At 39.1% G+C, this 27,113-nt stretch overlaps 1 protein-coding gene across 1 annotated transcript in view; it reads right to left on the bottom strand.

The window, feature by feature from the left end:
• The window catches only part of LOC121943001 (unconventional myosin-XVIIIa-like), a 205,336-nt gene that overhangs the window by 86,961 nt on the left and 91,262 nt on the right, over window positions 1-27,113 (bottom strand). Inside the window, 5 exon segments of the mRNA XM_042486347.1 lie at window positions 6,541-6,669; window positions 16,284-16,349; window positions 21,941-22,050; window positions 23,608-23,815; window positions 26,005-26,191. Coding sequence (XP_042342281.1) covers window positions 6,541-6,669; window positions 16,284-16,349; window positions 21,941-22,050; window positions 23,608-23,815; window positions 26,005-26,191 — 700 coding nt within the window.

Below are 27,113 nucleotides of genomic sequence, written 5' to 3'. Positions count from 1 at the left end.
ATGCTCAGACAACCACAGAGACACTATTGGTATCTATATATTCTTATATGTTTGTTTAACAATAAAGTAAATAATGCCTGACCTAAAATTAACACTGATTTATTTTAAATTAAAGGTTAGACTAAAGATAATTAAACAGTTATTGCAAACATTACCTAAAAAGATCATAAATATTACTTAAAAAAGATCTTAAATATTAAAAACTGAATACATTTAATTTAAGACAAAGCATAACAATTTAAAAATTGCAATTAATATTTTTAATAAATGTGTGGCACGGCATGGTATTTATAACACTGAATATGGTATTCAGCATGATTAAACAATGTTCCCATTTAATTATTTGAGTGAAATCAAGTGATTTTATTTTAAGACATAGATTGGTTTATGTACTGATATGATTTATGTTATCAAGAGATGAATTTATTCGCTGAATTAACTAATGTGATTTTTTATTTTTTTGAGGTTTTCAACCTAACACTTGTACTTCAATGATCATAATTTCTATAAATTGAAATAAGTGGAGTTGTCCTGCGTCCTATGTGGTTCTGTATGCCAGGCTGATTACAGGCAGGCACTGAGCCTGAAACCTGACATAAACTCGACAACTGTAATGCAGCCTTTAAAATCAGAAAGAGATCACATCTGTGATATCTAAGATCTAAGATGACATCTAGGCTGTGTTCGAAATCACCCCCTATCACGGATGTAGTGCACTATATAGTGTGTTCGCCATTTTGTAGTGTTGTTCGAATTCTCCGCGATTAATTTCATCCACTATGTAGTGGACGAGAAAACACCCACAATGCACCGCAAAATTGAGTGAACAAGCAATGTACACTACTTTGTGCTCCGTATCCCACAATGCAATGCGGTCGTGTTTTGGAAGAGGAGAAGAAGGAGACGATGGCCACCGCACCAACCGCCGCCGCTTTTGTATATAAATTTAAGTAACATTACAATATACACATTTGATGCGTGTAATACTTTAGTGGCGTGGTTTTATGCCTTTTAAGGGTTGCGAATTGTCATAACGAGCGGATTTGTTGGTGGAGAAGCATCCGGTTTGTTATTTGTATCTGCGAGCTAACGCTAACACTAAGGCTAATGCTAGGGCTTGCCGGTAGTTGCAGCTCTAGCTAGGAGCAGACACCCGCACACCCGCTCACATCTGATCATAGCGTTTTGTTCTCTTTTCCCAATTGGCGGTGTGTTAGAAAAATAAATGCTTTTCTGTTTCTTGTTCCAAGGGACTGATGAAGATGTTGAGAAGCTTATTAAGCTTCGTGTTAAGCACAACCAGCTGTTCTCCGGCCGAAGAAATGCGGCTCTGCATGGATGGGATATATTCTAGTGGTGCATATTCATCAATAAAAGAAATTTCAGAATTCATATTTGTCATTCCTGATTGAACATTACATTTGTATTTTTTAGTATGATGGTATTTATAGTTGAATAACCATGGCGCATCTGACGCAACCACGTTCAGGAAATTACCGTGTAGTGTCCGAATTCTCCTCCCGTCGTCGTTCCCTACATCGTGTATATGATGTAGTTCACTACATCATAAACACGATGTAGTGGATAGGGAGTGAGTGAATGAGTGGATGATTTCGAACACAGCCCTACTCTCATATCATGACATTGATATAATATCCATATATTGGCCAGCCCCAGTTTTACTCAATGTGAGAATGCAAAGGGACAGATTTGTGAGTGGTACATGGTCAGTTTCAAATCTTATTTTTACTATTTTTACAAGTTGTTTTGGCAGATTCTCAACACTATAACAAGGCATTCTTCCGGACAATTTTTTGGCATGCAGACATTAATGGGACGAAAAATATCTTTCTGGTATTAGTCAAATGAAAAAGATGATAGGGTACACTGGGAGGAGTTCCTGATGACCTTCTAATGGTGTGTTCACACTGAACACAATGCAAGCATTTCATACAGAGAGTCAATGCAAATACGTGACTGGATGCAAATGCATACCAGGTGAGGCAATGGATGCGATGGACGTGACACGTGATGCCATGGAGTCTCACAAGTTGAGCGAGAAATTTGCGTGACATTGTGTCGCAATAGCTTATCAGCGATTACATCTAAATTGAGATTCTCCCAACATTACGAAGATTCCGTAATGACAAACAACTACACTCATTATCAGTGCTGTACAGAGACAGAACAAACAAAGAGGTAGGAGATCAGTGAGCAAAGCTATAACGTTACATGGAAAGCCCTGAAAATATACCTGTGTCTTGTGAAAGCTATTTTTGTTGCAAAAATGATGGGAATTTATGTTGGTCTTTTATTTTGGAAAGTAAACAGTGGAGGGTGTGACATGGTAATGTGCTGCCGTGTCAGTTTGATAAATAATAAACAGTGTTATCGTCTTGGCTCACGCTGCTTCAGGACACAGAGACTATGTGTTTACATCCAGCTGTCTATTAAGCTTCACTGCAAACCAGTTAGCTGTTAGCTGCCTCTCTCAGGTATCTAGTCAGCACAGACGGTAGTAAGGCTGTTATAGCCAGACACAGCTCAACTCTATTTTGCTAGACTTAAAAGCTATAATTTTACAACAGACCCAATTTTTGATATTATGTATAGTCAGAATTTTACTACATTAGCCAATCAGTGTATTTACATTCTGTTCCTCTCAACTAAGTTTTTATCTTTGGTGACTTCACTTTTCTTTTAAATATATAGGGGATTCAAAGGAAACTGACATTTGATCTCAGTGTTTGCTGCTCACTCTCCTACAGCTGGAGCAGAGCTGTATTGCAAATATGAAACATGTTCCACTGCTGCTCCTTCACAATAAAATGACTGGCGACATATGGGGTGGCTTTTATTGTGAAGCTGTCACAGGAAAACACTATTGACTGCGGTATGAACTCTCTGTGATCGTTCTTGGAAGACCTCTCCATAAAACGAGACAAGACTGTTTTCCATCAGAAGATCAGTTTGAAATGTTAGAGTTAGAAACAAGAAAGGTCACAGTGAGGTGTTATTAGATGAGGAGCTGCAGGTGACAAGCTGTATATTTAAGCAATACCCCACCAAAGGGAGTGATGCTGTATTGTATATCATCACAGCTGTGATTCGGTCACAGAACATAATCACAGCCGTGATGATATACAGTACAACATCACAACCTCGAGTGTGATATTGCTTTTATACAACAGTTCCACAAACGTCTTTTATTAGTTAACAATAACAAGCAACAGCAGATCATGATTTGTTTGTTTAATTAATGTTTTTTTTTTGCTCCACCTATACAAATATTTCCGCAACTGCTGGAAGTGACAGCTGTTGCCTAGCAACACATAAACATTTTCCTGCATGCCACTTGCTAATATGTGGAAACTTGGTCTTCATTTTATACATAGAGCAGCTGTTTTAGTATCATGAACATTTATCTCTGTGTTTTCAGTGAAATAAGAGTCTCTTAACAGACACTTAGGCCGCCTGTGAGATTCGGATGAGTTAGTCTGATCAGTTCGTCGCTTCAGCGTGTGTCCACTCACTGCTGTCATCTCATGTCCAGTATCAGACAGCGTGTGTGTGTGTATGTGTGTGTGTCTCAGGCTGTGGATAGTGTCAGATGAGTGTGTCCCTGTCTCACTGCACATCCGTGTAACATCTGTGACAGCTGGTTTACTCCCAATGAACAGCGGTTTACTAAAACCCATCCATCACAGTTCCCCCCCTCCTCCTGGGCTGCAGGTCGAGGGCTTTTGCATCAGGCAGGATTTTGCTCAGGTATTTTTTGAGCGATGACACCGGTCAGATGGGATTTCCTCACTCTTCAAACACTGATACAATGTACAGTAACATTAGGCAACTACCGACAAATACCACTTAGTGTGAGCCTAATTATTGGACTTTGAACAGCTGTGAAGCGGAGTGAGACATGCAGAGTTAAAAGTTAGCAGTCCCAGTGATGTTGTACTGTATATTATCACTCATGGAATGCCTCTTGACCAATCAAATTGCTTGGTCGGAACTAATTGTAGTATAATTGATTCTAATGTATGGATTGTGGTACTTTGACACTGGCTGTGGCAATTCTGCGTCTTGCTGCTGGCATATTGGGGTTAACTGGCATTGGCAGTTCAGCCTCACACTTTCCTGCGTCCTGTAAGGCGCCCTCATCTATGTCCAAGAGACATCTATGAGGCATATCAATGTTGTGCAACACACAACATGCCACAAAGAATGCTGGGACTTTGAGGGCTGTATTGTGATGTTCTACTTGACTTATCCAAACATCTGAACCTCATGCAGGCGCATCTTGCTATCTGAATAATCCACCCTTAAAAAACAGGAAACAGATTGCACGTTTTTGACTTTAAACCAGCTTTTATTTGGTCAATTGCACATTTGCTTTCTGTTGCCTCAAAGACCGACACACCCAGGGGCACACAGATTGGCGCAGGAACATTTGTTATTTAAAGGACGGGTGCACCAGGTGTGAAAATGACAACTGCTCTGGTCTGACACTAACAATGACACTAATGTTACCAATACTACATGGACCAAACCCCATTCCAACCCGGGTTCATACCAGGGACCCTCTTGACTGCATCAATGAGGACTGTGTGTACTAGCCTCTGAGCTGGGAACGGATGTAGCAACAGCAGACAGCATCTTTGCTGAACAACAGTTTTGTGTGAAAGGAGTTTAAAGCCCGACCCATATAGACGCCTGTCCCAAGCATAAGCCTGTTGAATTCAATGATTTAAGAAAATAATAGTCCGGGCTATTAACAAAAGTTTTATGGTATCTCTCTCTCTCTCTCTCTCTCTCTCTCTATATACATATATATATATATATATATATATATATATATATATATATATATATATATATATATATATATATATATATTGCATATATATATATGTTCATGTTCATGCCAATAAAGCAACTTTGAATCAATAAAATTCATAGAGAGAGCTACAAGATGCCCTTTGTATGTGCCTAATTTAGCCATACAAGATAATATATCATCTATAAAAGATAGAAAACATTGTCCATAAGAAACCTTATTACTTGCCTTTCAGCTTCTCTGTAATTAACTCTTTTACTAAAAACAAAAATCACAAGGAGGGAGAAAGTGAAATCCACAGAGTAAAATCCACTAAGCCTTGAGAGGAAAATTACTGTAGAGATGCATGCAGGGGTGAATTAGAAAGCCACTAAAATGTGAGTGTTTTCCTCTTCTCTGTCTGAATCCCTACAAAATGCACATTAGCAACTAGTAGTTGCTTACAATGGTCACAAAGAATGAACCCAATTCCACCTTCATCAATCACATGAGATTACAATTTACCCCGAGAGATGAGGCTCAAACTGAGTCCTCCGGGAGATAGAGTAGTCGAGTGAAACCCAAATGCCCTTGAAAAGTAATTTTAGCTGGCAGGCTTCAGCCCAGTGCAGGAAGAAAGAATAAACTGAAATGGTAATAAAAGGAGGACGGCATCTAAAGCTTAATCTCCCTCTACACACACACACACACACACACACACACACACACACACACACACACACACACACTGTGAATATATAAATTCTGTGCACCAAATGAAATGTGTGTTCACATGAGAAAACTTCCACCATCAACATCATAACTTCTGTGAAGTAACACACACACACAGAAAGTCAACAGATCCCCACTGGCATCTTCAAGAGTCAGTCAGCGCACAGCAGCAATGTTTTCCACTTGTCAGGCTCACTCTGGTGGAACAACACACGCACGCACGCATGCACAAATGCACGCACGCACGCGCACACACACACACTAACAGTGTGCAAGAAGAAGAAAATGGCAAAGGCGAAATCCTTTACAAGGACAACTTGTGAAGCACCCAAAAAGCTCATTTGGCTGCAACAATCTAAAATCATCTCATAGGGTTTGAACATCTTTTATTTCACTGTGAACTGCCGAATAATGCTGAAATGTCATGATGTTCACAGGATACAGCATCTGACCTACACCACAGGAGGTCGGGATAAGAGCCTGTTGACTTTTTCAGGCATTGATTGTATGTGGGAGGCCACTGACTGACGGATCATGTTTTTGTCATTATAATACTGAGAGGTCAAAGAAACAAAACAAGTGGCTCTCAAGTTCAGCTCAGATAAAATGATTAGACTACTGACATTTTTGTGCTTTCTTAAGATTTCCCAAATGTTTTCCTCAGACCACAGATATGCATTCCCCCAACAGTTAATTAAGAAATCAAAGCCCAAATGCCACAACAGCTACAACTATGTCTTTCATCCTAACCCCCCATAAAACAGAAATAAATAACACGAGGCATTAAGCATTAAGCTCTGTTAATTACGCTATTCATGTCAACAACATGGGGCCAACAGATAAAAACAATTACAGTCTCTCCATGTATGAAGCTAGGGCCACAGATTAAATAAAATGTGATTCTTCATCAAGGATCCCTGGTAAAATATTTTAAACCACAATAAAATGAGGCTTCAGATCTGCTGAAGAAACTCTGCATGTGGCAGCCTTACCTTCCTCTTCTTGAAGGCCTGTCTGGACAGGTATCCCCTGCAGGCAGCCTGAAACAGAGTAATGTTTCTCCTGGTCTGGACGTCTCGCTGCTCCTCCAGCCTGGACAGAGTCCCCGCTCTGAAGAACAACTGCAGGAGGAGTGGGAGAGTTAAGGTAAGGACTGCTACAAAGACTTCCATGTTGCACATGGATGTACAGTACATCATGTTTAGCAAGTGAGTGTAAAACTTGATAGGATTTCAAGTGTGTTAAAATCAACTAAATATCCAATAGATTTGTAAGAAGTGTTATTCTTATACGGCCTTCTAAACTCCATGTTGATGTGATCAAATTTAAAGAAAATGTGGGGTATAACCCAAAGTTATCACAAACTACAAAGTTTTGTAACCTTGTAAAAATCTGTTCAGTGATCGAGCTACACAGCGACATGTAGCATAGGTTGGTGATTGTCCTCTTTGGGACACAGGCAAACTCAGTGTGGACCTCAGCCCACATAATAGAGTGCACTTTCATGTAGTAACTAGTGAGTGGGCATAGAACTGCTTCTGAATTTCATCACTTCATATCCTCCAAATCTTTGCCATAACCAGCCAAATCACCAACCACAAGTGTTGCTAGAGCTCTTTGACCTCTTCATTACTCTATTCATTCTCCATGCACCTTGGAAGTTGGTAAAGTTGTGCCAGAAACCTCCGCACTACATTACTGATCTCGAACATGCAAGTGGCATTGTACACAGGTAGCACTAGATACAGACCCAGGGACCCAGAGGGTCCAGGGGGTTACTAATACCACTTTTTGATCATATTAGCTCTGGTTCTTGAACTAGCTCTGTCTAGGATTCTTGGAACTTTGGTGCTTTCTAGCAAACCAGTCCATGTTTCCACCACAGTTGTGCAGTTGCACAGCAGAGGTAAACAGTAGAAGCAAGACTGTAGATTACATTGATTACCTACATCTTTAGTTCTGTTTTTGCTGATCTTTTTTTTAACCAAAAAAAAAAAAAAAAACATTTAAGTTTTGCGCAGATATGCAACAGAAACCCCTGCCTGGGCCATTTGGCTCAGGTGAACTAAAGAAGCTCATACTAAACAGGTCATGCAGATAGAAGAAGTAGTCAAGTGGGGATGTGCCAATGCAGAGAGTGTATGTGATAAAATCAGTGTTGACATGCATCGGAGCTGAAGAATATGATGTTGGGCATTTGTTCATGGGTTGCCCAGCCAGCAGTGACCGGCATTAAGTTGTCGCGTGTGTGCTGGCTTACATAGGAAACGAAAGGTGTGGGTGTTTTCAGCTTGGTGCTCTGAAGCTTTCAGCTCCAGCATCAAATACAAGACAAGACCACACCAGATTCTGATAATACTTTGTCCACTACTGCCAAGTGTGATCAACTCTTTGGCTGACTGTATTGTCAAAGCCAAGGCCCAAGCAGGGAAGATGTCTAAGACTTTGTGTCACAGACAGCAATTAATATATTTCAATTTTTTTTTACAAGTGGCCACACAGATCATCTGTCAAATGGGAACCAAGTGTCAAAGGCTCAGGAGTGTGTACATCTTGTGTTCATTTTGTCTAAGCATGACCTTACATTGGAGCCAACTTACAAAATATGGTACTAAAACAATGTTGCAAATGTAGATTTGCATTTTTGCTGTGTTAATTCTGCTCTGAGCTGCTGGGTACTTTAAGTATTTTTTAATTTCTTTCTTGTCCAGAACAACTGTCTCAGTGATTTTCCAAGCCGTATCATTATAGTCTTGTCCAGAAATATTCCTGTCTTTTGTCTTCTTTGCTGATGATCTGGAAAGCAGCAGTGCCACTTCCCAAATGCTAATGAGTACACAATTTAATTTTTGTAAAGAGTCATGACGGTCTGACACTGCACCCCCTGGAAAAGCCCACATCATAATGTCTCCAACTCCTTCTAGATAATTTGTGTCTGGGGACAGACATTGCTCTGTTCGTCAGCCATGAATTAGCTGGCAGCTCTTTGTGGAAGTAGATTCATTAAGCAGAATTTAAGTGATGCTTTGTCCTTCAGAGGATGCAACTCTCACTGTAATTTTCAAAATTGCTTGAGCACAGGAGAAAGTACAGTTTCAAGTATGGCCGAATATATGTCATTCAGAGCTTGTGACTTCACCAACATAAAACATAGTTGTACTACAGTTATAATACAGAGCATGAAACTGATGTGATGCACAGAGTTTATAGCTATTGCTTAATTTCAACTCTTTTATGACCCATAGTTTGGACCCAGTCAATTTAGCAACCATTTCATGGGCAGTCCACCTAAATAGTTGGTATTTCTAAGGCTAGGTAAGGTTATTTATATAATACATTTCAGAAACAAGGCAATTCAAAGTGCTCTACACAAAACATCAAAACATGGAGACAAAGTGCAAGAGAAACACATAATAAAAAAACATTAATTACAACTTTCTTAGATAGAATAAAATTGAATATTCTTGTTTAAAATACAATAAAATAAGTTATAGTGCAGTATGAAAACTAAATAATCATTTGATTTAATTACAGGTGGTGGTAAACAGAAAAGGCATTATTTAATAGAATCAAGCGGACCTGTAGATTTCTGGGAGTTTGGATGGTTTGGATTAGTCTGGATGGTTCATAAATTAGCAAAATTAAAAAAATGCTTTTTGGCCCTAAACCATTCATTGCTTTATAAACCAACAATAGTATTTTAAAATCAAGCTCTGCAGGAAGCCAGTGTAAAGACCTAAGGACTGTAGTGATGTTATCTACTTCCTTGGTCTTGGTGAGGACTTACTGAGCAGCAGTATTCAGCTGTAGCTGTCTTTGGTTTTTTCTTTTTGGGTGGGTGGGGGTGGGGGGTTAAAGACACCGTAACAGTAGTCAAGTCTACTGGAGATAAATGCATGGACAAGATTTTCCAAATCCTATTAAGACATTATTCCTTTCATCCTGGTTATATTCCAAAGGTGATAGTGGGCTGACTTTGTAATTGTCTTCATGCTGCTGTTGATATTCGGGTCTGCATCCATGACAACTCCAAGATTTCTGGATGGTCTGCAGTTTTTGATATTGCCAATTAAAGCTGAGCACTGACTTTTAATCAACCATAATGGTTCCAAAAACAATCATCTTAGTTATGTCTTTGTTTATCCTATCCAAATGTTGATTTCTTCAATATGTGTACTCAGTGCTTATATTGGACCATAGTCCCCCCGCAATATGGTTATATTGTGCGTCATCTGCATAATTATAGTAACATATTTAGTTGTTTTTCGTAATGTAATTTAGTGGAAGCATGTAAATGTGAAACAGAGGAGGTGTCAGAGTGGAGCCTTGAGTAGTTCCACATGACATTTTTGATCACTCAGATGTGTTATTACATGTAGACAAAAAGTGGTCCCTGTCCTTTTAGTAGAATTAAAACCAGCTTAGTACTGTGCTATAAAGTCCCACCTGTCACTCTGGTGATATGTTCTGGTTAACTTTGTCAAATGCAGCACTGAGATCCAGAAATACTAAGATAGAAATTCTGAAATTGACTGTGTTTCAGTGGAAGTCATTGAAGACCATAACAAAAGCGGCCTCAGTGCTATGGTGTGGTCATGGATAACAAATAAAAAGCACAAATCAATCAAACATTGGTCAGCCCAGTAAAACAGTGGTTTGCACTAGGTTAAGCAAGCTCATTTGAAAATCTTATATATTAAATATTACTTGTTACTTTTATTTGAAAGTAATGTTGGTGTCTCTGTAGAATAATGCGTTACTGAATAAACAGTTTTGGAGTTACTTCCATCAAAATAACCACACACACAGTAAGACCGTCCCATCAACCCTTAACTGTCTGGCTGGTTAAAGGGCTCCCGTTTTGCAGAACCCTTCCTTACAGTCGGAAAAACCTGTTCACATAGTGAAGTGTGTGACGAGGCGGGTGGTGACACAGGGGTCACTGCCTGACCACAGGTCAGTGTGTATCTTGGCAGAGCTAACCAGCTCTATTTCTGCAGGAAAATAAGGGATGTCCTGTGATGCTTCTACAGTCACTAGAGGCACATTCATGCCCCTTAAAGAGAGTTTATTTGTGGGTGCCTGTGTGTCATAGCCCTGCTGTTGTAGTGCTTTTAAAGGTTAACGTTACTACTTGTTAGCCTTGAATATCTAGTGAAACAGGACATGGCACAGGTTTCTGCGGGTCCGTGTGTGTAGAAGAGAGATAAAGCTCTTTTAAATGTCTCACAGCATCTCTTCTGTTGCAGATTTGTTGTGTGCAATGATGTGTCCTAGAAACATTGTTCTTGTACACACAAGAATCTCAAAATTAATGAGTTCTTCTAGTGTCATCCTTTAGGTGGTGCACTGAAAAAGATTTTGTGAAGAAAAAGCATCTACCAGCATACATGTTATCATCTGTTGACAGGCTGTTATTACTCTCTGATGACTTCATCTATTGCACAGTGTGACTAGGATGTAGGATTAGTAAAAATGTCTAATCCTACTTTTTTTTAATGATTAGCTGGGATGAGAAATATTGTGAATACTAACACTCTTCAGCGGGAATGAGTGGGAGAACAGTATCTCATATCAGAACTATGAGGGAGTCTAGGGGGTTTGTTTAATGAATCAAAGGTATGCAGCACTAACAGAAGCCAGAGGCTTTTTGGTACCTGAAAGTTTGGTAAAGTATCAGCCAGAGGCAGGTGGTCCATCAGTTGGAAATAGCTCCAGATTAGGAGGAATGTTTTTGTTGTTTGCGTCACATAAAAAGAGTCAAATGACGTATTCAGCACGTTGACTTGAAAACGACTGGTTGCATGCTACCTACTTTCACCTTTTAAGAATACTGGCCCTATAACACATCATGATTACATTGTGCTATTAATATGGCAGCCATTCAATGCGGTCTATGGCATGCCGCATATCACCAGAAAGCGGAGAATCTTGTAATTTGATTTATTGTGACCATTTCATCTCCTCTTGTGATTGACATTTTGTTTGAGCCAATTTGAGCATCTATATACAATTTAGAGACTGCTAAAGCCAATGAATGCCTGCATTGAAAAAAGGGGGGTTTGGGGGTGTAGAAAGCCCACCAGCTGCAACCAAGTGTGCTGATGATTGTTTCATTTAGCCATTAAAATTCTAAACATGGGGATATGCTGGTTTATGGGGATATGCTGGTTCATGGTCTCAGTAGAAAAGGGGTAATCCCCTGCGTAAAAGACAGTCAGCTGGTGCGCGCCGGTGCGTTTCGTGTGTCATTGTCAGAGCACATATGTTTTAAGTTTGTTTTGGAGAGAAAAAAGAGTGAATATGGCCAAAAGTACTGCTAAAACAAAGTTTTCTCAGGACAGGAGGAGCTATTCATGGATGGAGAGGATTATCACCCTTGACAAGTGAGTATTTTATTATATTATATGTATATGTGTGTGTGTTTGCGTGTGTGTATTACTGTATATTTCGACAAAAATAAGCTTTATTTTGAATTGTGAATTGCCGTGTCGTTTTTTTTTTTTTTCTTTAACAAACGGACCTGTAGTGGAGGGGGGAGGGGCAATAGTTTGTTTTACTATTCCTATTTGTTTTTTCTGTTTGTGTCTCGACGTCTTACTGCTATTTTTGTGTTATTGTATATTTCGACAGAAATACGCGTTAGTCGCAATAATAGTTTGCTCAAACAAAAAAGAAAAAAGAAACAAAAAAAGAAACAAGAACAGCTCTCAATTTACTTTGGGTATGTCTTGGATGACGGCAGAGAACGGCTAATTGTGTGGGTGAGTTTATATAACCTATTTTATCACTCAGTTATTTCTAGTGTGTCAGCTGCACATTCTGCAGCTCTTAAACTTGATTCAGCAGATTTACATTACAGTTGATGAAGAACAAATGAGTGCTGTAGGCAGATGATGTCAAACCAGCCTTGGAGGAGACAACACATCTGGCTAACATGAACTGCTGTGCTCCTCGGAGACCTATTTGTCAGTGCAGGGATGGTTTAATGATATCAGGCAGAGAGCCACATACAAGTTGGCAGTGAATCGCAGGGGCAGTTTGGCAGTGAAAGGGGGGTCATCTGCCAGCCTGGAGGAGACGCAGCCACCTGCACAGTCCTCACTTCATGTGTTATGGATGACACTTTTATTTTGGAGGAAAACTTTCCCACAGTAAAACTGAGGGATACAAAACATCAGCAGGTTTATTTCTATTGCAGCCACTGCACTACCGTTAATGTTTCCAATCGAAGGCGACGTAAGCGTGATATGCAAACGATAATAGAAGCGCCCACATATGAAGGATTTCTGGGAGACGATAGCCTATAATTTCACAGAGAAATTGTGGATTCACAACTTCCAACTGATCCACTCAACTTTTAAGAAATATCCGATGCAATAACTTCTCTTATAGCTCCTGCTGCATCATAAGGGTGCCAGCTCCTACTGACAAGCATATAGCCATAGCATCATGTGACCTAGAAAATCAAAAAAAAAAAGAAGTGTTTACATTGCAGTTTTGCCAAGTATGGCTTTTTCAAATCGCCTAAAATACCACTTCATGCAAGCGGAAAAACTTTTTGCAATAAATGGGAGTTTTTCTCAAAGTGACATGTTTCCATCAGGTGACGCTTCATACTCTGGCAGGAGGGAGAGGTGGGGCCCTCGCTCACCTCCTGGGGCCCTATGCAGGTTGCATACAGAGTGTATAGGGAGGGCTGGCTCTGACTTTTTCTGCAATAGAGGATCTAATAGTTCCTCCACCACTGCCTATTTCTGAAGTACCTACGGCAAACGCTGCAGCTGAAAGGGGGGAAGCTTCTTCGGTAACAGATTGTGTTCAAGGGGCCTATGATGTCATCTGATATTGATCACAGGCCCCTGAATCTATTTAAAATAAAATTATATCATGGCAGACTTTGATAATGCCAGATATGGTATCATTCTCCATCCAAAGAATTAATATGACATTGTATTCTGGTGAAACTGGTATCTACATCCTGAGCTGAAGGTATATAATTTTCATATTGTCGACTTTTTAACCATCTGAATAAGTATATACAGTATGTGGCTTCTGCTGCCCGGCTCAGCTTGGCAGGTGCCTATTGTCCAAGACTGATGCAATATCACTTAAAACTATGTTAGTATATTAATCATATGGTATTCTCCACTTAATGTAGCTCATTTATTCATCATTCAACATGATTCCCACACTGCATGAGGTACACAGTATAATTAGATGGCGTAAGTGCCCCAGTGTGTGGGTTGGTGGCACATTGCCTTCCATGTGGGTTGGCTGGACCTGAGCATGTCTCATCTGCCAGTAAAAATAATGTGAAACAAGTCGCATTCGTAATATTAGTAATATGAACACTAGAGAACACAAAAAGTTCTGATTTGAAACTTCTGCTGAACTTGGGAGAAGTAGCGGCCCAAGTATAGGCTGACACGCACCAACACTAGGCAAGGTTAAACTCCCTGAAATATCTGCCAAGAAGCTGCTCTAATTGACAGCTCAAGGCGCTCACTGCTCTTTATTCCAACGACATTCGCAGATCTAATTAACAAAACCATCAGCCTGTCTTTTTCCTTGTGATTAGCTGTTTTTTTTTATCTCAAAGAGTTGGAGTCTGGCAGAGTCTGACTGCTGCTTGGCAAGGGTCACAGACTGAGAGAGCCACAACCATCAGCTCCTCCCCATGAAAAGAATAAGATTAAAAACAAAACACTCCAGGACTACTGAAGGTGAGAATGGAAGTGTGAAGACTCGTCGCTGCAGAGGAACAAAACAGCTCCGACTCCTCCATGCCCAGCACACCCTTAGCTAGAAAGGTAGGTATATAGACAACAAAAATCTAATTGTCTGTTTAAAGGCCTTATTAATAACTTTGGTTAGAGAGAGATGATTTAAATGAATATATATATATATATATATCCAAAGAGCCTTTAGAAAGATGTATAAAAATTAGCTTGACTGTTAAATAATCATTTAAAAATTGTGTCAGGTCCAAAATAAATGTTTTGTTTATATGACTGTAAAATGTCTGAGATTTGATCACCACTCTTAACAAGGCTTGTGAGCTAATAGATTAACAATGTTGGTATCAATTGGTATCTCACGGTCTTCACTGGTCAAGGGTCTGAAAGCCTCTGGGAACCCAAATCACCCAAAACTTTCTTAATATGTAATATAGGGTCTTATATGCATAAAAAAACATTAAAAAAAATCAGCAGATATAGTCTCAGTCCAAATTTGAAATATTGTCATATGAGTTTTTTCAAAGTTTTCTGAAGCTGGGTTGATTTGGCCATGGTTATCTACAGTCCATATTACGTAATATGGAAAAAGACAATTGAAAATTCAAAGTTAGCTGTCAGTTGATATTAATTTAACATGCCAATCTGAAATCCCTGAATGCTCCTTTCAATAGGGTGTGTTTACAAACACTCACTCTAAGTGCTGGAGCGCACTCTGGCACAAACTGGACTGTTGGTAAATTTGGAGTGCTGGTGGAATGTACCGTTTGGCTATCCAGACTGTACTCAACACTTCCTGCATGTTTCACATTTAAAGTCAAGTCAAGTCAAGTCAGTTTTATTTATAGAGCCCATTATCACAAAACATGGTTTGCCTCAGAGGGCTTTACAGTGTACGACATCCCTCAAAGCTTATCACAAAAGTCACTAGTAACCTTTGTCAGTAAAGGGCTACATAACTACTTCAACATGATGTTAGAAAAAGCAAAATTACTATGTTAGTGCAACTAAAGGTAGACTTTAAAAATACATGTAAACATTTTCATGTGAATGAAATAGCACTTAGTCGAATTTCTCCAAGTTGGAAAACCACACCTAGATAATGCAATTTGGAGTTAATATACTCCTTCTTGTATATGCAAATATGCACATGCTCCTTAGTCCCCGCGCTGAGCTTTGACCCACAAGTCCAACAGCTTCAATTTGTAGAAGAAAGCCAAAAGAAAACCAAAAGCAAATGAAGGGAAGGAAACAAAACAGGACGAAGCTACCAAGCAAAGTGTAGAGTGTGTAAGCAATGTACAGCGCTGAACCGTTATCCATGTTTTCACCGTTCAACATGCAACCTGTTTGCCACTTGCTAACTTGTTTGGTATGTGAGGTGAAGGTCAACCTGAAGAAGGTCCAATAACAACCAGCTGAAAGGTGCAAATCTCCACAGACATATTTCTGTCAATAAATGGATTTTCTCCCAGTCCTTGTATACTGAGACAAAAACAGTAGTGTAATTAAATGGCCTAATGGAGCTATTACTGTAGCTCCATTAAACTGTGCTTATAAACATGCTGACTGTGACTCTTTTTTTTTAACCACAAAATATTTCCAATCAAACTCCAATGAATCTCAACAGTTCCTTCACACTTCCTTTCATAGGAAAGTGCAGTATTATACTCTTTAAGATATGTCTGTGCAGGAAATATCTTAACCCACTACGTAAAATTGGCAAAGTAGATACAATTGATTTACCATGAATTCACATTGTGAAGAAGGTGTTGAGTTTTTGACAGCAGCAAAGAGCATAACCAGGAAACCAAATGCCCACCAGCACAGGAAGAAAGGAGATTTCTTTCTCCAATACACGCCTATTACAAATAAAGACTTCTCTCTGGAGTGAATAAGGTTAATAAAGGCCCTGAGAAGTCACAGCATTATAGTAACGTTTCTCGATGGATAATAAGATGAAGAGTGTGCATGTGCATGTGTGTGACTGCACTCACCCTGCTCAGCCCCATGTGGTAGCTGCTCTTCTCCAGCTCCAACGACTCCAGCAGCTCCTCCACTGCCTGGAAACCAGCAGAACAAACAGTCAGCAGGCAGATAAACAAAAACAGCCCTGCTTTGTTCAGAGCCTTTCCTCTAAGTGATCACATGATCCAGGTGCCCAAAGGATGCTAGTTTGGTGTTATAGCTACAAACAGCATTCCCCGTTTACACCAGAAAATACAAACACACACACACACCTGCCCCCGATATGCCTCGAGAGATAAAACAAGTGAGACGGAGGAGTTTCTCAGGTCCCTCTACTGTCAGGTTTTATCCATCGAGCCGACTAAACCTTTAGAAGACAAACTGTGAACTGTTTGAATGTTGTGTTTCAAGTCAAGAGGGTTTTAAGGATTAAGAATCACAATATCTGAATACTATATGTGAAAAATGGGCTTTAAAGAGGAAAAACACTAATCTTTATTTTCCACAAAGGGCCTTTTGATGTTGCAGTAGATAACAGTCCACAATGGGAAAGTGGTGAATTTGGCTATTCTTAGATTGTAAGTCTAATAATGTTATGCTTGTAAACAATATTGCCCGTAAAAGTGAAAGCCAACCCCAGATGATACTATATTTACTATACTAGATACTATATTTGCACTTTTTTGGCACTGTGTGTGCAATTTTCTTAGATTTCTCTTGGACACCTGCTGCTTACTGTCAGGAACCTAGTCACTACCCCAACCCAACACTGTCCCCAGGAAACCTCCCGAACACAGCAAAATAACAGCATGAAACATTAAACTATAGTTAGTTTGGCCTTTCATTCATAGGACAACGGCATTTTGAGGGCCTGAAAACGCAAACTTTTGAAACCCGGTTGTAAATTAAAAGCTTAACTGATTAAAGTGTCACTAATATTTTACACTCCACCCTTTTTCAAAATGAAGATTTGTTTCAAACCTCTTTAATCCTCTGACTGCTTCTGTCTCTTGTCATGTTATCCTGTCATCGTGTTCCCGAATCTCAGCAATCAACTTGGTGAGTGTGGTGATATTACTAATGCAAATAATAAACACAACTAATTACATGTTGAAATAATCCAGAATTATATTTGAAGACTCTTCATTTCCATGTCCCATTACAACATGAACACAGATCACTTCTTTTTTTTTTTTTAAGTTTTAAAGATTTTTTTATGGGCATTTTGCCTTTATTAGATAGGAAAGTATGTCAGCATGAAAGGGGGAAGAAAGAGGGGGCGACATGCAGCAGAGCCAGAACCAAAGCTGTGGCCGCTGAGACAAGGACATCGCCCACTCTATCCACTGATCCACCTGGCACCCCTGGACATAGATCACTTCTAATCTAAGGACATAATTGACCCTCAAGATAAATTCATGGCAACCTGTCAGTGGGATTTTGACATATTTTGTGCACAGAGTACTGTAGAGCTAAAGTCTTGGAGTTTGGACAAGGAAATGATTTGTGCTGTTAAGCATGAATATGCTCAGTACATTTTACTGTTCATCAGACTTCAAGAGAAAACGCTGTCCTGATGGTGCCACTAAAGAAAAGTCAGGTGGTCACAAACATCATTAAAAGGGGACACTCCACCAGTGTGTAATGTCAGAGTCATTTAACAGAAAGCCTGCGGTACAAAATTGGGGAATGGACTCTAAAAATGTTAGCATTTAACAGAAAAGCAGATTCTCACAACAGACGCTATCGAGGTGCATTACCAGAAGTGAAGTGATTCAGCATTTTTGGTTTGACTCAGACTACAGATAAAAGTCAAGGTACCACTTTGGGGGCTTTTTTTGGTTTAGTTTTCTTTTTTCTCTCTCTTTCTCTCGTGAGTTCTTTGTTGATAGACCTCACTCTGACTCAGGGCTTTGGTCAGATTGACAGGCACTTGCATTTGTGGGAATACAAAATCAGAGAGTACCGCACTCTACACAACTACTAAAAGACCTTCCTACAAAGCATGTAGACCACTGGAACTCAGCACTGAAAACCAGGAAAATAAAAATAAGACATGCTAATACATTAGGAACTTTCCATGTCAGGTTCCATGGAGGTTTGAGCCCCTTTACTCAATGAAACATGAACCTCAGCAAGTTCACCTGATCTGGGAAGAAGGCTATTAGCAACTAAACAGAACACAGCCAAAAAATTAGTGAGAAATAAGTTTTTAAAAAAAGAAGAAAAAAATTACCTGACAAAGGCAACAAAAAAGAAATGTAAAAAAATAGAGGAAAAATTCTATATATAGCCCTTGTTTTTTTTCTTTAACATACTTTTAAGTATCTAGTTAGAATGTTTATGAATTTGGGTTTTTTCCCTATTTTTTTTAATAATATCTAAAAATCTCCCTGAGCTCATTTTCAGGTCTTTTTCTTCTATACAAATTTGGCAGTTCGCAGGAAATTTCTTGCCAAGATGCTTATTGCCTTTTTTTCTATGTTTTCAAAAGAAGTCAACCCAATTTTCTCAAGTTTCAGGGGTTTAAAAGACTGTAAAAGTCATCTGAAAGCAGCACAAGAAAACAGACGTCGATCGACATCGAGCTTGTCAGCGGATGATTTCACAGTTGGTTTGGGTCAGCACGTGAAATGTGTTGACAATAAACAGATATAAACATTCATCTCATTCCAGTGTACTTATATTCATTCAGTACAGTCCTGTTCATTCATGGACAGGAGCCTGACAGAGATTTCCTCTCTGCTGTTTGCTTGGTTGGTCTGAAAAGCTCTTGGCAGGTACGCCATCTGGCTGCTAACATCATGGCTACATCATGCCGTATGAAGAAGAACTGGCAGAACTGGGTTGTCAGCAGCAGACAGACAGGGTTTTTTGTTCAGCCAATAAAGAAAAAAACAAAACAAAAACAGACAGGCTTTGCAAACCAATATTCTCTTTCTGTCGCTTTCTCTTTCTGTGAAAACCAATTCTTTCATATTATTCTCCAATTATACGCCCTTCTCGGTCTCAGACTGCCTCCTTTCATCCATCTTCCTTGCTTTCTTTCTTCTCCACTGTTTGTTCCTGGCTCCCCAGAGGACGATGTACTATTTATTTTTTCTGAGCGGGCTATCCTCTCTGAGCTCATCCTCAAGGAATCTTGTGAGCCACTTTACTCCCAGTGTGTTATGGTGTGGTAAGCTTGATTTCACTGATCTGCTTAATTAATCCAGTTAAATCTCCTCTGTTGACAGTAAAGCTATTCATTTCAATGTTCTTTTCCTACTCCAAATTTAAATGACACACACAAATCAGCAGGCATTCAGCCAGTCGGAATTTAGATTTATAAATATAAGACTTTCAGGTACAGGCCTTAATGTAGAGATGTTTCTGCTCCAGCAGCCTCACCTCCCACTCATAAAGGCTAATCACGCCTTTGTGCAAAGCTCCGATATACTGCCTGAACAGAATGTAGAGAAGACATTAATCATATGCTTGGGGATGTTCCTAAACTGTTCTGCCTCCTATACAAAAGGAATGGAAAGATAATGAGACAAGGAAAAACAGTGAAAAGAGACAAGGGAATGGGAGGGGAGGAAGAGAGAGGAGGAAAGAAAGAGCTCTTCCCACTGCCGGTAATTAATCAGTACAGTAGCCGTATGCTGCCAGCCTGCGCAATCATAATTAATTACACACAAGAGCGCTCTTGGAACAGGAAGAGGACAGCGGAGAGAGGAGAGCGGGAGGAGAGGAAGAATAAAGGGATTCTGTTCACACCGGGAGATTAGAATGTGGAGGGCTGAGACTGAGTCTCCAGGCTTTATTAGTTTCAACATTCTTCCCAAATTTGGGGTGAGCCAAACCCTCATGACATCATCAGGGTTGTTTTTATCATTGTAGGACAAATTTTCGCCAGCAACACAGAAGATACTCTGTCTTACAGGCTGGGAAGTATCAGTAGCCTGAGAGAGTGCCTCTCAAAATCTGACCATTTTTCATGAAAAATAACAGACTATTGCAAGTACACACTGTTGCTGCTGAGTTTTGATGCCTTCGGTTGCTGTTTTTAAGTAAGGCAGTTTTATTTTGACATCAATAGGCAAAAAACCCATGATAAACTTTAAGCATATTATATTTTAAGCAGTCTGAGAGAAAACTAGACTCCTGCACCTCCTCCTGGCTCTGTTTCAGGCTTTAGAAAATCTAATAACAGGAGACTTTGGCCAATCAGAGCTCATATCAGAGAGAGAGCGTCGCTTTTCGCTGTTCTGCAGATGCACACACATAACTTTTACACTGCAGAGAAAGTTGCTATTGCAGCATTGGCATGCTTATGTTGTTTAACTTCATTGTAAATGCTTAACGTGTATATGTTTTACCTCAGTGTTGTGTGTCTTCAATTATTGTACATGTATTCTTTTTATTATTCTGGGATGCCTTTTAGCATAAAGCAGAGAAACTGGTGCATTTGCATTTGTCTGAATATGGATTAATGTGCACTATCCCTTCTCAAATAAAACAGAAATAAAATGAAATAAAATGAAATTATCAAGTGCCTTCACAGCAAGGTAAGCCAAAAAGAGAGACGAAAGAAACAGTCTGACAAAAAACTAAATAACACGTAAATACTGACTAAGTGTTTCGGGAATACAGAGAAAATGTTGCCAATAGTTAAGTCTTCTGCTAAATGGAGCCAAATGCTCATAACAAAAGCTTCAAGTTCAGGTTTATGTGGCTGAACTTAGCTAGGGCCTCAAATCAGGGTTTCCTCTGCCTCCCTCTCTACCGATACAGTCTTGTGCTGCCTTCAGATGCCTTTTACAATCTTTTAAACCTGTGAAATCTGAAAAGATTGGTTTGATTTCTTTTTAAAAAAGGAAAAAAGGCTGTGAGCAAGTTGGTGTCCCCCAAATCAATAAAGATATATAAAAGTTGACAAGAAAATGACCTGTAAATTAGTTCAGGAGAGATTTTTAGATATTACAATACAAAGAAATGGGGAACATCTGAAACACATCTTTTTTGTTGCCCCTTATTAGGTAGTTTTCTTGTGATTTTTTTTCACAAATTTCTTGCTAATTTTTTTCACCTTTTCCTGTTACATTGCTCATTGCCTTCCTACAATGTTTTAAAAAGAAATCAAGTGAATTTGTTAATGATGCTCTGGCTGACATGCTTCTTCACATACAGTGTGGTTTGTGTTGATTCAGTGTGGTTTGTGTTGATTCTATCCCACATACACAGTCCTGCTGCCAGAAATACGCACTATAGCCAAATGTGGATTAATCCACAGCTAAAAATAGTCCCTGGCAAACACACTATTTTATCTTGTCTGAGTAACATCTGATAAAAGCTACAGTGACAAGCTGTTTTAGAAATTCAATGAGCATTTAAAAATTGACAATATATATATTTGTATGGTTCCTACTGAGGATATATGTCTTCAATAGGAATCCGTGGGTTTTGGGCTGAGAGCCACATGCAAGGTTGATAGACAGACTAGTACATTGTTAGTTTAAGTTTTTTCATTGATTGCTGACAAAAAAAGAAAAATGTTCTATAAAAATCCTTAGCTATGACAACTATCCAAATCAGCTGTGTGTAATGCTGTTTTACCACATTCCTTTCTATCATATCAGCAGTCATCATCCATACACACACAATAACACTCCAAAGTATCAGTCTAACCCTGCCAAACACTCACCCTCTTCTCATCTGTGACAATGTAGTGGCGGCCATGCTTCTTGGTCAGATGTGGTGCTAGGACATCAAAACGCCGGCGGAACTCAGAGAACACCATGTGGTCTGGGTATCCTGGAGGCAGGGAGGGAGCACACAGAGGGCAAGCACAAAAACACCCAGCACCAAGGTTAGAGGAGCGTCTGCAGCAAGTGGAGAGCCAACAATTTGTCAGCGGTCAACTGTTATTTTCCTTTTGACGGTAACAGCAATGGCTGTTTAAGGTTAAGTTTGAGGAAAACTGGACCATTTCATGTGAAAGCTATAAGCCATATAAATCCGTACAGCTAAGATCAAGTTTGATAGTCTCCATGAGAATATTGTAGTCATGGACAACTTTCCCTACCCCTTCAAAACTTGGGACACTAACTTTTACATCACATGACTAAACTAGAGGGCTAGTACTTTGAATTAGCATTGTACATTCATACATTTTAAGATTCATAATGGCCAAAATGAAATAAGCAGAGGTCTAAATATTCAGACTTTCCCTAATGCATAGTGAGTCATTAAACTTAAAACAAAAAACAAAACATAAAAGAAAACATAAAACAAAAAAATGATTTAAGGGTGTCCACAAAGTAATCCAACACCATGAAATACAACAAGTATTTCATATCAAAGGATGAATTAAAAGAATTTAAACAAATTAAATAAGGCCATAAATTGGAGTAATAGATGGGACTTGTGAGATCTTGTTGCAGGATAAGAAAGATCAGAAACACAAGCCATCTGCATCATTTGGGTAAGTAAATAATTAGCATTAGTTGAGGTGAGAGGAAGGGGAGGAGTGGGTAATTTTCTCAAATCTGTTTTGGGGAAGCATTGGTTTGACTTCTGAATTTTAGAATCTTAGACTTCTTTCGCGCTGCCTGTAATAGGGGGTAAGCAAAAGAACAAACAAAAAATAACTGTTTCTGCATGACTGTTTTAGCTGGCATTGTCTAAAGATGGAAAACAATACTTCACTTTTGTTAAAATTCAACTGTAGGAGAACAAAGTGCATTCAGTTCTTGATGGTGGACTTTCTGAATTAAATGAGACATATAGCCAGGTGTCATCAGTGTAACAATTGTTGAACACTAGTCTTGGGCGGCACATAATACCTACCTAAAATTTCACTGGTACATATTTGACAGTATAAATGTGCGGCACTCATAAAACACACTTCATTCAAACTTGACAGAACTCAAAACTCACCTTAACAGTTCTGCTTACTCTTGCTAGTAATCTAGTAAGTAAGTCCACTTTTCCAACAATTATCAGCTCTGGTTTGGCAGAAATAATTTCGTAATTCACCAAGTTAGATGTTAAAAACATGCTGTTGTTCCCCACAGTCTCTCTCTGCCTGCTGGCCACCAGCTGTCCTGTAACTTTTCCCCCCACTATTAGGTGTCACAGTGTCAGCTGCCTGTTCCACCAGTAGAGAGTAGAGTCTTAGAGTAGAGTGGACTCCCTGCAAAGGTTCACATCTTTTAAACTGTACTGCATAGTTTGTAACAAAGGTCCCATGTCATATAACCCTGATGACATCACCATGAAATCATTATTTTCTCAGACTTCATTTAAAATTTAATGTAAAATAAATTATAGAGAGAAAATAGCTGCCAAGGTTTCAGCAAGTGCTCTTACCTTGCCTGTAGATGCGTAGTGCATCTAGCAGCTTGGATCCTCTGAGTTGAGCTCTCAGGAGGCCCACGTCCAAAGTCATAAGGCCTGAGTCGGGGCTCTCTCCATGCGTCACTCGGGGCTCACCTCCACCACCCACTGCCTCTGCTTTGGGCAGCAGGCAGTGGACGAAGTGAACCCTGGAACGACGCACCATATCAATCAGAGCATCCTAAAAACAGAAAGGAGGTAACTCAGACATCTTAAAAGAAAAATACACTGTGCAGCCATGTTCATGTTCCTTCTCGTAGTTTAATCGCAGATTCTCCTTGCAGTGCGGCAGTCTGTTCAAGACTGCTAACCAGTCATCTACATGCAACCCACAGTAGCTGAGTGAAGGCTCTGCACACCCACACAGGTGTTGTCAATTACTCTGGCTGTTTAGACCTCTAGTCAGGTTTAAGTCTGGTGGAGCTATGCCGGAAATTATTTAATCACCAAGCTCCATGTGCTTGCAAAAAATATAAAAGGGTAAGTTGTCCTTCCTTTACTATAGGTATAGCAAAACCAACAGAATAGTAAAGAAAATGCAGTTTTTTTACTCTCACACTGTTGTGAGAGGAGATTCATCTCATCGTTGTGAGAGGAGAAAACCCCTGTGTGTGTGGACTATGGGTGTGCAAAGGCTTTAAAAATGCAATTAAGATGTCCTTAGTAGAATACAAATCAAATGCCTATACTCAATTTATAAACTTAAATATCCTATTATACATACAGCATATTGTTACCTTTAGGAAGCAATGACACTGTATGTTTTGACCTTTTTTTGGATAAGAGTTGGGGAGGCATCAGTTCAAGGTTTTCTCTCCCAACACTGATTCCAGCATCAAAGTCTGGGATACTGGCTGATATGAGAACAAATCCGAATCATTTAAATATTCTTTGGCACAGACGGAGACACTTTTGGATTGTGGAAGTCTGAACCCTGAGGGCCAGCTTTAATATTACATACACTCATATCACTCTGTGTAGAATATGCGCTTTTCAAAATAAAGCTTTTAAAAATTATTAAACATTAATATCATTTTATACATTTATTGAGTTTTTTTAACGAGGATCGGTCATAAATATCAAATATTCATCAATTTTCCAAAATTTAACCCTCTAAATACCAGGGTTTTGTCACAATGCCACTATGTTTCACAAAAAATTAATCATTTTCATTATACTACATGCTAAGTAAATTATTACTTTTTGATTATTAGCCTGGGATGTCAATGATTAGCAGCAACAGTGATTTTTAACAATTAATAATTTTTGTGCAGTGGTCACACTCACACTCATACCACTCTGCACACAAAATACACTTTTAAAAATTGATAAAAAAAAATATTACATTAGTATGTAAAAGAAAAGTATTAGCTTTTCTACTTTAATTGAGTTTATTCTTTTTAACCAGCATCGGTCCTTAACATAAGTATCAATGATTCATTAATTTTCTGAATTTTAACCCTTTAAATGCCAGGTTTTTGTCAAGATGCCACTATGTTTTTTAGATGAAGAAAAAAAGATGAAAAAATAATTATTTTTAAAATACATCATGCAAAGTAGATTTTTTTTCTTTTTCTTTTCTGGGATTATCCCGGCCCTGGATATGTCAGTGATTTACAGCAACATTGATTGTGACAGTGCACCAAATGGAAATGGCATGTATTTTCTCCAAATGCCAAATATGGTAAAAATTATGTCTTTAGGTGGAAAATAACAAAAATGACAAATTCAGAGGCAAAAGCCCAGAATGACACCAAGAAATAATACAATGCATGTTTTTATGCTTTGCTGGCTGTGGGATAAAAAAATGCAGTCTGAATGGGTTTCAATGGAGCATTCTTTGCACTTAACAGTATGAACGTAACAATTTTGCTTACACGGTGTATTTTAGACTTTCTGTAGGAGCTGAGCTGGAAATTCCAAGATTTAACAAAAAGACACAATCTTGCCAAAATGTATGCCATATGCATGAATACAGCAAAAATTATCAAAAAATGAAGAATGACCTAGTTTGTTTTCCAAAACATCACCACTAAGCTAAGAAATTTGGGGACTGGTGCAATTGGATGATGTCCGGATGATGGCCTCTAATTTGTAAAAATGTAAGAGGATAGATGTCAGAAAAACCCAAGTCAAATCCAAGTAAGTTTCATCCCTCTTAACACTGGGATTTATACTAACAGACTCTGAAATAATTTTGCCATTTAACACTGAAATTGAAATATAACAAAAATAAGTGTTCACAGTAAATTACTTAAACAATGATAAAGCATATTTTGTAATTGTTTTTCACTGCTACCCCCAAAAAGCTGAACAAAAAGGCTTTTTTAGGACCGAAATACGAGTCCGTCCTCTGTCTCCTCCACTCACCACTTGCAGTTTGACCTGGATACACAGACTCTTCTTCTTGACGGCAGCCACTCCTGTGGTGAAGGTTTTCCTCATGCTGGTGGCTCTTCGCAGGGCCAGCTGTGAGCTGCCCTCCAGACCGGCGATGGAGCCCGACAACACTGTGGCCCCGCTGGCCCGGCCCATGAACAACCCACTGATGTTCTTCCTGCGGTGGCAGAAGGATGAATTGCATTTGTGAGAATGTACACGATTAACAGGACACATATTGAAACATATATTATTGAAACAACAATGTACAGGCAACTAATCTGACTGCTTTAGTGGCATATGGAGCAGTGTGCTGGTGGGATGCTCCCTGCAACACTTCAGACTCTACACTCTCAGACCGTCGATGCTGGAGGTCTAAATTTGATTTGGATTACTTGTTAATTGCAAGTACACATCATGTATTTATTAAGCAAAAGGTTAATTCTAAATTTGTAAAGGAATAGTTAAAAAAAAATAATATAATAACTGTACAAACAATTTTAAGCAATAACGACTGCAAGCACCATTGTTGCAGTCCAGACAATTTTTTGGGCAAAGACATGTTAAAATGAAGAACAACAGAAAGCATAAACAGCAGAAGGGAGGTGCTTTCTCTGGAGCTGCACCCACTGACCATTTAATACAACTCTCCCCTCTCAAGCTCTGGTCGCTGATACATGTCCCTACCTGACGGGTGCGGACTGCACAGCCATCGGCCATAATTTGAGCCAAGTTACAGCACTTCAATTTATGAAACGTGTTATTGTTGCCAAATAATCAGCAAAAAAAGATAAATTGGATGATGTGTAATCATTTATTCATTTATTTTTAAATTATTTTGCGGGGTGTTTTGCTTTTACTGATAGGACAGGTTAGGCGTGAAAGGGAGAGAGAGGGGGGTGACATGCAGCAAAGGGCTGTAGGTCGTGCCCCCCAGCCGCTACAGCAAGGACATAGCCTTTTTACATCCTACATTGGAAAATTATTCTTTAAAAAGCTAGGGAAAAATGTCCAAAAAACTATATTTGTTATCATCTTTATTTTTCTAGGTCACAACAAAATTTATTTACTCTAGCTAGTCAGTTTGTGTGACTGACACC

Source organism: Plectropomus leopardus, chromosome 5, assembly GCF_008729295.1.
Source record: "Plectropomus leopardus isolate mb chromosome 5, YSFRI_Pleo_2.0, whole genome shotgun sequence".
In the NCBI taxonomy this organism is placed as follows: Eukaryota; Metazoa; Chordata; class Actinopteri; order Perciformes; family Serranidae; genus Plectropomus; species Plectropomus leopardus.
Note: the sequence above shows the minus strand (reverse complement) of the source record. Positions and strands in the feature narration are given on the sequence as shown.